Source organism: Euleptes europaea, chromosome 3 (assembly GCF_029931775.1).
Source record: "Euleptes europaea isolate rEulEur1 chromosome 3, rEulEur1.hap1, whole genome shotgun sequence".
NCBI lineage: Eukaryota > Metazoa > Chordata > Lepidosauria > Squamata > Sphaerodactylidae > Euleptes > Euleptes europaea.
Window position 1 is genome coordinate 36038265 of NC_079314.1, and position 10706 is coordinate 36048970.

The 10706-nt window shown below is 47.5% G+C and overlaps 1 protein-coding gene across 1 annotated transcript; it reads left to right on the top strand.

Annotated features, from left to right (window-relative positions):
* The first annotated feature begins 4727 nt into the window (after window positions 1-4727).
* On the top strand, window positions 4728-8576 carry LOC130475489 (trophoblast glycoprotein-like). The gene is made up of 2 exons (XM_056847279.1): window positions 4728-5031; window positions 7679-8576. The coding sequence occupies exons 1-2, from the start codon at window positions 4754-4756 to the stop codon at window positions 8514-8516; spliced, it is 1116 nt and encodes a 371-aa protein (XP_056703257.1). The 5' UTR covers window positions 4728-4753; the 3' UTR covers window positions 8517-8576.
* Window positions 8577-10706: the final 2130 nt, after the last annotated feature.

Genomic DNA, 10706 nt, shown 5'->3' on the forward strand with positions numbered 1-10706 from the left:
AATTAACTAAACAAACAAACACGAGGTTATTTATTTATCACTGAAAACATTTTTGCTGCCTTTCCACCCAGTTTAAGCTCCCCAAGGCGGTAAACAATGAAAAACATTTTAAAACTTTTAAAATATGTACTATACAAACAATTAAAAGCAACAGTTGAACAAAACACAGGAAGGAGGGTCAGTGGCTGAACACCAGAGGAAACAGAGAAATCTTCCCCAGCTGGTGGAAGACAATTATAGAGGGGGATAGATGGATCTCCCTGAGGCGGAATTCTATAATTTGGTGCCAGGACCAAGAAGACCCTTTCTCTCTGGTTGCTGCCTGTCTAGCATCAGATGTGGGGCCACCCAAAGAAGTGTCCCTGAAGATGACGGTGGCAGTCAGGTAAGTTCATATGAGAACAGGCTGTGTGACAGCTGCAATTGTGCAAGAACAGGGCAATTAATTTTTTTTAATAGCTCCTCTGCAGTACCCAATTGGGGCTGGCTGTGAATGCAACCAAAAAGGTATTAATGAGAGGGGGTGGAGACTGTGTGTGTGTTAGGTGCTGTCAAGTCACTTCCAACTTATAGGGACCCTATGAATTAATGTATTCCCTATTACTATGTATGGGTGTGAAAGCTGGACAGTGAAGAAAGCTGATAGGAAGAAAATAGATTCCTTTGAAATGTGGTGTTGGAGGAGAGTGTAACGGATTCTGTGGACTGCCAAAAAAAACAAATCAGTGGGTTCTAGATCAAATCAAGCCTGAACTGACCCTAGAAGCTAAAATGACTAAACTGAGGCTGTCGTATTTTGGTCACGTCATGAGACGACAAGAGTCACTGGAAAAGACAGTCATGCTAGGAAAAGTTGAGGGCAGCAGGAAAAGAGGAAGACCCAACAAGAGATGGATTGACACAATAAAGGAAGCCACGGCCTTCAATTTGCAGGATCTGATCAGGGCTGTCAAAGATAGGACATTTTGGAGGACTTTCATTCATAGAGTCGCCATGAGTCGGAAGCGACTTGACGGCACTTAACACACACACATGAATTAATGAGGTCCAAAATGTCCTATCATGAACAGCCTTGTTCAGGTCTTGCAAACGGAGGGCTGTTGCTGCCTTGATTGAGTCAATCCGCCTCATGTTGGGTCTTCCTCTTTTTCTGCTGCTTTCAGCTTTTCCTAGCATTATTGTCTTTTCTAGTGACTCTTGTCTTCTCACAATGTGACCCAAGTACAATAGCTTTAGTTTGGTCATTTTAGCTTCTAGGGAGAGTTTAGGCTTGATTTGATCTAGAACTCACTGATTTGTCTTTTTGGCAGCCCACGGTCTCCATATTGGAACTAGCAAAGTGGCCGTCCACAGTAAGTCTTGTTTTTTTGTGTAAACTGTATGAAGGTTCTATGTTTTGAACTGTATTGATTTAATTTATTATGTCATAGAGTGTATTTAGAATCTCTGAAGAAGGGATAGCGAAACACGGAAATACCGGATTCCTCTTGGATCGCATCTAAGAGATTTATTCTGCAACGGGATCGTGTTACCAACCATTGCTCATCATCGTTCCAGTGACTTTTGCGCTGGGAATTATATTTGATGGACTGATATTGCATTTGATGGACTATAAGTCATTGCAATCCTATGTGCATTATGTGTTTTTGATTGTACCGCAAACCCTATACATAGCCATTTATTTTTTGTTGGCAATATAGCATATTAGTTTTAATCTTCATTGTCTTATATATGTTGTAAACTTTACATCTTTCTAGTTGGGCCGATGTTGCTGTGATTTTGACAATTCTTCATTGTGTACAGCACGGGTATTCTTTTGTTTCATTACCACCTGCAGGTTGTCAACCTGCAGGGGGGTTGCACTGTGACTTGATTTTAAGAACGTAAGAAAAGCTACGCAGTATGAGACCAAGGTCCATCAGGTCCAGCAGTCTGTTCACAATTTTGTTGAATTGCACTGGGGTAGCTTAATGGAAAGGGACCTCTCTGTATATTGTTGCATTTAATGACACATCTTCGCTGCCCCCCGCCCCGCTGGAAGAATATGGGGCGGGGCATGAGCTCTGTCTTGGGGGCGGGTGGTTTGAGTGCGTGTGTCTTTAAGAAGTCGGTGGGCTGGGAAAACCAGGCGACCCCCCCTCCCTTTCCCCCAGCAAATCCCGCCCAGCGAATTTTGCCTTTGAACTGATTTAATTCCATTGTGCTCTGCTAGCGGCGCCGACCGTGGAAGCGGAGAGAGTCCGGTTTGGCCGGGGCGAAGCCGGTGGGTGGGCAGCCTCCTCCTGTGGCGGAGGTGAAAGCGAGGCGGAGCCGGGAGAAGTTTGCATCTGATTCCACCACCGCCAGCCAGCGTAGAGAAACGGCCGAGCCAGGCAGGAACCTGCATTTTGCAAAGGCGGGGGGGGGCGCTTTTGGGGAGGTGGTCGCAGATCTCACACTGAAAAGGCTGAGGAGGGATCGGCGTGGAGAAATGAGAAGCAGAGGTCCGCCCGGATGGCAGCATCCCGGGTGGGAGGGAGGCTTGCTTCGCATTTCCCCATATGCATGGGAGGTTTTGCCACTCTCTCGATGCACATTTTCCCCATCTGATTCTCAAAACTCAAAAATAAGCCCCCCGTGGTGCGGAGCGTTGAGAATTCAGATGGGGAAAACGTGCATCTCGAAGAGTGGCAAAGCCGAGGCAAAACCTTCCATGCAGAAGTGTCTCCTTGGGACTCTGCTGTGCGTGTGTGCTGGAAAGGCGGGCTGCAAAGGTTGGAAGGGAGGCAGCGTTGCATTTCCATCCGGCCTTTCTGGCTTGCCGGGGGGGGGGGGCTTCTCCCCATGCAGGCGATGCGCCGTGCTCTTTCCGCCAGTAAAACGAAGGGGGAGCCGGCGGTAGAAAGGATGTCGGCTGGGCAGCGGGTGGGCAGGGTCGGCGATGGGAATTCAGGGGCCGCGCCTGGCGTCCGGGGAGCCCCGTCTCTCGCGGGAGGGACGCGCCTTCGAAACGGCTTTGCTTTCCCCAGCCTTTTGGATTGACGATCAGGGTGGCGGAAGGGCTCTCTTTTCCTGGCCTGGGGTTTTGGAGTTACTATCTGCAGGCGGGAACGGATGAAGCTGCGAAAGAGGCAGCAACCGGTTGACGAGGGGAGTGGGCATGTTCATGGAGGAGAGGGGTATTGATGGCTACTAGTAAAAATTGATACTAGTCATGATGCATACCTGTTCTCTCCAGGATCAGAGGAGCATGCCGAATATATTAGGTGTTGTGAAACACAGGCAGGATGGTGCTGCTGCAGTCGTCTTGTTTGGGGGCTTCCTGGAGGCACCTGGTTGGCCTCTGTGTGAACAGGCTGCTGGACTTGATGGGCCTTGGTCTGATCCAGCAAGGCCTTTCTTATGTTCTTACTCCCCACCGCCACGTTCAACCCTTTCCTCTGCTGGGGATGTAGTAGGTAGCTTGGGAAGAGCCACAATGTATCCTAAGCTGAGTTACAGTCTCCTCAACCAACTGATTTTCCATAGGTTTAGAAGGGTGTAGCTCTAGCCTGATCTCCACAGATCTCAGAAGCTAAGCAGGGTCAACCCTGGCAAGTATTTGGATGGGAGACCTCCAAGGAAGTCCAGGGTCATGACGCGGAGGCAGACCATGGCAAACCACCTCCGTTAGTCTCTTGTCTTGAAAACCTCATCAGGGGTTGCCATAAGTCGGATGTGACTTGAACTCTGCGTGGGATGGCACTGTTAGGTATAGCTGCCCGGCCACAATCTTGGGATAATTCAGCCTCTCTTGTCTAGTGGATAGAACAAGAGTGTCAAACTCATTTGTTACGAGGAATATGACATACATGTCACTTGGTTGGGCCAGGCCATGCCTTGCCAGCCCAGATTGGGACTGGAGGGGGTGGCTGCCTTTGAAGGCTGGGTAAGAGCTCTCAAGGGGCTGGATCCAGCCCGTGGGTCTTACGTTTGACACCCCGGGGTTAGAACATTGGATGGGGAGAGAAGCCTGCCATGAAGGGAGGCTGTAAGCCAGCCTTTCTCTCTTAGCTTAACCTGCATCACAGGATTGTTGTGAGGATAAAATGGAGGAGGGGAGACCCACATGCACTGTGCTCCTGGAGGAAGGGCAGGGTGGAAAGGAGAGAAATAGTTAAAGCTGTCCAGCACTTGAGCCCAAGTGCCCAGCTGGTATTATCGCTTATTGTGGTTGTATTTAATGTCTGGCTAGTATTATCACTTATTACTGTTGTATTTAATAGTGCGCTAGGTGGCACGCCCGTCAGAAAAACAGGCCATCCTTTTATAAAGAAGGGGGTTTCGACCTATGGGGGCCTCCCCGGTATGCGAAATATCATGGCTTTGTAAATTAGCCAAAAGAAAAAAGAAGCCCTCAGAATGGTCTGAGGCTGGCTGAGAAAGCTCTAGAAGGCCTGAAACTCTGAGGGAATGGAGAAGGGGGGGGGGGGAGAGAAGCAGCCTGTCCAAGCCCCAAAGAACATGAAAACCCCTGGAAGGGAGATTTGGGAAATTTCTTTCACCCTGCACCTGAACATTTTATTCCCCTCTGCTCCCTGCCCCCATTCCTTGGTGTTCCCCAGTTTGTAATCTTCTGATAATCTTTTGATGTGGCTTTGTTTGGTCTGTTTTATCATGGGACAAAAATATTCTGATTTTTTTTTCTCTTAATGGAGCAGTACAGCAGATTCTAATGCATCTTTTTTTTTCCCTCTCTTGGCCAGGATCCTTTGCAATTGGAGGCATCTTGGAAATGATCCCCCAGGACCCTGCTGGTGCCGTTTTGGGCTCCTGGGGGCTCCTCTTCCTACTTCTTGCCCCTCTGCCCAGCCATCTGTGCCCAGTCCCCTGTGAGTGCTCCGAACCAGCCCGTACCGTGAAGTGTGTTCAGAAGGAGCTGAACGCTGTCCCGACTGGTATTCCAGGATATACCCGCAACCTCTTTATAACTGGCAACCAGATCACTCGCATTGGTAGACAGGACTTCCAAGGACTGCCCAATCTGGTTACCCTCTCGCTGGCAAACAACAGGTAAAGTATGCTGGAGGCAGGAAACTGGGGATGGGTGTGTGGATATGTGCATATTATTTCCATCTTGAAGGCTTGGGGCAGGTGGGAAATGCAAATGTTGATTGCATCCTATTAAAAGTTCTCTCTCTTCAAGCCCAGAAATGCTACAGTGAAGGGCTTCTGAGTGTTTTCCTCTGCTTTTGAGAGCTCCAACTGGTGTAGTTGTTACCGTGGGAGACCAGGATCTGGGAGACCTAGGTTCGAACCCCCATTGTGCTATGGAAGTTTGCTGCATGATCTCGGGGCAGTCCCTCTTTTCCAGCCTCGCTTACCTCACAGGATTGTTGTGAAGATAAAATGGAGACGGGGAGAATGATATAAGCTGCATTGGGTCTCCACTGGGGAGAAAAGCGGAGTATGAGTATCTAAACAAACATAAAATAAATTGGACACCGGCTGTTCTAGAAACAGGAAAAGCTGGCATCCAGCTTGGAGCCCTTGAAAGTGGGCAGAGACTAAGGTGTGGCCCTTGAACCAGAAAATCCCCCTCTGCACACTGTAGCAGCTGGAAATTTGCCTTAAAGATTAGTGTGAGATTCTTAGAGTGCCGGATTCTCTGTTCAGGATACAATTTTAGGCTTATGCAGGGTTATGACAGAATGGCTGAATATGCGCAGTCTGGTACAAGACACCTGGTTGTGTGTGCAGCACAACCTGTGTATGGCCCTGCCCTGTGACATTAATCCTTTCAAATGTTGCACAAGCTGTGCTCTCTCGCCTTTCATGTGGCCATGCAGACATTGCCATGGTAACCAGCTTGCCTGTGCTGGCAGTGAAGACTCTGGACTGATCCCTTCTCCAATTCCTGCCAGTGGGGAGAGGTGCAAAGAGGTCTAGGGCACATTGCATTTCTGAGACCCTTCTGGCTAGAGGTGTTGACCTCCAACTATCTTCAACCTTCCACTGCATTGCTTGGGGTAACTGGAGGACCTGTGTTGGTTCGGTTCTGTTCGGATGACTTCTGTGGTGTGTGCAGAGGTGTCTTTGGAAGAAGATGGCTGCTTTTCTGGTGCATGGCCTGCATTTAGTTCTGTATTTATTGAGAGAGATTTGCTTTGAGAGAGATTTCTCCCAAGTGTGTGTGTTAAGTGCCATCAAGTCACTTCCAACTCATGGCGACCCTATGAATCAATGTCCTCCAAAATGTCCTATCTTTGACAGCCTTGCTCAGATCTTGCAAATTGAGGGCTGTGGCTTCCTTTATTGAGTCCATCCATCCCTTGTTGGGTCTTCCTCTTTTCCTGTTGCCCTCAACTTTCCCTAGCATGACTGTCTTTACCAGTGACTTTTGTCTTCTCATAATGTGTCCAAAGTACGATAGCCTCAGTTTAGTCGTTTTAGCTTCTAGGATCAGTTCAGGCTTGATTTGATCTATAACCAACTGATTTGTTTTTTTGGCCATCCACGGTATCCATAAAACTCTCCTCCAACCCCACATTTCAAAGGAATCTACTTTCTTCCTATCAGCTTTCTTCAATGTCCAGCTTTCACACCGATACATAGTAATAGCTCACAGTAATCATGAGAGGCCCCACCGGACATGCTTACAACCTCAAAAAGGCAAGGGTGGCCACACAAGAGACAGGGAGTTTATGTATTTTATGTTGATATTTATACCTCCCTTTTCTCCTTGAGGGGCAAAGTAACGGACGACAACATTCTCCCCTCCTCCGTTTTATTCTCATGCTGACCACTAACATCTCCCTTGCTCTTGACAAATACTCGCAACCAGCATCCTGTGAGGTAGGTCAGGCTTAAAAAGTGAGTGACTGGCTCAAGGTCACCCGGTGAGTTTCCATGTCAGAGGCAGGATCTGAATTTGGCTCTGCCGGTTCCTAGTTGGACAATCTACTCCCTACCCCATGCTAGGAACGAGGAAGGAAATTAGAACTTATATCCAGTCAGGACCAGGTTGACTTGTATATAAACTTTCTCATATCTCCACTACCTTTGAGGAGAAGGAGGGAAAGTTCCTGTCTTGCTGGTATTCCAGGGAGGCAGCAAAGCCAAGTAAGAGCTTTTGTAAGTCCCCTAACAGATTGCAAGGTCCATAGATGCTAAGGAAATGCTATTTAGGTGTGGATCTATCTTCTGTGAGTTTGCCTAAGCCCTTTTGGCAGTGAGTCCCATAAGATAATTCTGTGTTGTGTGAAGTGTATCCTTTCATCTGCTCTGAATCTGCTGCCTGTCACGTTCATTGGGTGTCCTTGAGTTCTCATGGGAAAGAAAGTTATCTCTATCTACATACTTATCACCAGGCATAATTCTGTAACCCTCGATTGCCTCCTGCCCCCCAGTTATCTTTTTCTCTAAACTGAAGAGACCTAAACTCTTTACCATTTATTCGCAGGGAAGGTGTTTCAACCCTTTGATTGTCCTGGTTGCCCTTTTCCATATTTCCCCCCTTCTCTGTCACAGCCTTTTTGCAATGGGGTGAAAGATATCTAAAAGATCCACAATGAAGAGGGCAGAGCTCAGAGTCATACTTCTGTGTTCTTTGAGTGCTGCTGCAGATTGGTTTCCAATACCCAAAGGGACTTCCGCAGGATTGATTTTTGCATGGGGATTGTTTTAAATTGCTGAAGCCTGGTCTGTTTTCTCCCTCCAGGATCAGCACAGTGGAGTCCTGGGCATTCTCCACCCTGCAGAGCCTACGTTACCTGGATCTGAGTAACAACCTCCTGTTTACCATTCACCCAGAAGCTTTCAATGTCACAGCCAACTCTGTTCAGGAGCTAAATCTTAGCCATTCGCTGTACAACTCTTCTGCTATCCGCTCATTGGAGACAACCCTTGCCCAAGGGGGCTTCCGGAACCTCTCCAGGCTAGAGCTGACCAGCAATGAGATTGTCTACTTGCCACCAGGTATGTTCTCAGGCCTCCCCAAACTCAAACACTTGGACCTGCGGAACAACTCGCTGGCGGACATTAAGAATTCCACTTTTTCTGGGCTTAACCTCAAGTTCCTTGATCTAACCTTGAACGCCTTCAAGACTCTGAGGAGAGAAGCTCTGTCTGTGCTCGGGAGGCAGCCACACCTCCGCATCTTCCTCAAGGACAACCCTTTTATGTGCAATTGTGACATCAAGGATCTGGTGAGCTGGCTGAACCAAAGCCGGCAGGTGGCAGATGTGGACAAACTAGCCTGTGTCTTCCCTCAGGAACTGCAGAACACCTCCTTGGTGGACCAAGCCGGGACAGAGTTTGAGTGCCACTCCAGCCAACCTGAAGAAAATGCTCTTCAGACTTCATATGCTGCCTTGGGCGTGGCCCTTGGAGTAATCGGCATCATTTTCCTCTTTGTGCTTTATCTAAACCGTAAAGGCATCAAGATGTGGGCAAACAGTATGCGGGATACTTGCCAGAACTTGTTAGAAGAGTACCGCTATCGTTATGAGATGGATTCTGATCGCCGTATTGCACAAATGTTGGCATTGGACATATAACACTTCTCTTGGTGATTGTTTTGCATTTTTGGGGTCTTGTTTCTGTCAGGGAATCTGGCAAAGTCCCATCTCTCCTTCCAACAAGACTGCCTTTTTCACAACAAAATGCCAGGCCTTACAAGGATCTGTGGATAAGTTTCTTGGTATAGACCTAAGGAACCTCAGATGAATGTATGAAGCCACCTTACACCTAGTCAGACCAAGTACATCTAGCTCAATGTTATTTGCTGTGACTGGCAGTAACTCCAGAGTCTGGTTAGGGAAGACCTCGGTCTGCCCACCTGGTGCTGAGATCCTGAGGATTGAACCTGGGACCTTCTGCACACAGAGCAGAAGCTTTACCTCTGAGCCACAGCCCTTCTTCAGCCTCATTGTGTAGTCTTCATACATAAACATTCTGCAGTCTTCATACTTTGAGGTTCATCCTGTGCACAGGGGTGAAATAATCTGTCACAATTCTAAAATGCCGTCACCAGATTTTTAGACTCGTTGAAGACTAGGTGTCGGATTTTTCCCATCTGACCTTCAAGATCATATGAACTTATATGAACATATGAAGCTGCCTTCTACTGAATCAGTTCTACTGAACATATGAAGCTGCCTTCTACTGAACCTCTGCCTTGGTCCATCAAAGTCAGTATTATCTACTCAGACCAGCAGTGGCTCTCCAGGGTCTCAGGCAGAGGTCTTTCTCTACCACTGAGCCACTGCCCCTCAAGGAGAGTTTTTTTCTTGTTCCTGTGGACCAGTGATCTACCTTGCTCTCTAGACCTGTTTTTTGGAAAACACTGGTGCTTATGCCGTATCAGTGATAGTCATGAAAGTTTGTCATAGCCAAAGTAACCAAGAGTCTGATGGTGCCTTGAAGGCTAACAAATTAATTGTGTGAGAGTCGGTGTGCAGTTCTTTTTCAGGTACATGTGTCAGGCATGGCCAAATAACTGGAGTCACTTTTGTAGAAAGGGATGGAACACAACAGACATCAGTGTGTAGGAGCCGTTAGTGTTGAACTAGGATCTAGGAGACCCAGGTTTGAATCCCTGCTCTGCCAAGGAAGCTTGCTGAGCGGCCTTCAACCAGTCACACACTTTCGGCCTTACTTACCTCACAGGGTTGTTCTGAGGATAAAATGGAGGAGAACTGTGCAAGCTGCTTGCATCTCTATTGGGGAGAAATGCAGGGTATAAGTAAAGTAAATTTAAAAAATATACTAAACATTACAGCAACCATGCTGGATCAGACTAGTGGTCCTTCTAGTCCAGCATATTGTTTATACAGGAGGTGCCCCAGAAAAGTGGGCTCAGAGGCCAAAGAATTCCCTATTGTTGCCCCCCCCACCCAGAAAGATTAAAGGCAGCGCTAACCATGAAGGTTCCTCTGTTTAAAGAGCCAATTTCTGTCTCTCACTTCCTCCTGCTCAGCCTAGACTGCAGCCCCCTCTTTTCCCATCCATTTAGACCTCCTTCAGAACGGCTCTAGCCATTCAGCAGGATCTCTTTGTTCTACAAATGCGTCACTTCAGAATTCAAGTGTGGGAATCCCTTCATGAAACACTGCACCATGCCAAAACCTCCCTTAACATGGAGAGCTAGCATGTTGGGCAGAAGGTGATATTTTATTCTTGCTGAGTTGCATCCTGTGCTTCTTTTCATCTCTTTGTTTAACCCCTTCTCTTATGCTCCAGGGCTTTAAGAAAAAAAAATCGGGCATGTTCATATAAAACTTTCCCACAGTGCTTCCTTTTTAAAAGCCAGCTTGTTTTATTTGTCTTAAACACTGCTCTGGGCAGGGAAGGAGGGAATGGCTTCATGATTGTCACAGTGGCCAGCCAATCAGTACTCTGAATACATGGCTTCAGAAACCGGTTGTTCCTGAGCTCACCTCTCTGTGGAGGATTTGGGCAGAAGAGGATGCTTAATTAGTGGATAATACGTAAATTAGGGCTCCCAATTCTGTGGATTGCAGCAGTCTTGCAGAGATCAGTGATTAGCCTCGCGGCCTTGGCCCAGCATGGCCATCTTCAACTTGAGGACTGGATCCTCCATCCTTTAGATATGGAGGCTGCTAGGGAAGGTCGAAGGACCAAAAAAAAATTGGCATCTGAAGTGTCCTTTTATTTGTCAGTTTGAGAGGTGATGACCTGGAGATTTGGTGAGTACCACTCCTTGAGCAAAATTACTCAAGTAGTAG

Bases quoted from the DNA above. Each gene is read 5' to 3' on its own strand.
- LOC130475489 (XM_056847279.1), top strand. From the start codon at position 4,754: ATGATCCCCCAGGACCCTGCTGGTGCCGTTTTGGGCTCCTGGGGGCTC. The intron at 5,032-7,678 runs GTAAAGTATGCT...TTCTCCCTCCAG, and splicing joins CTCTCGCTGGCAAACAACAG to GATCAGCACAGTGGAGTCCT.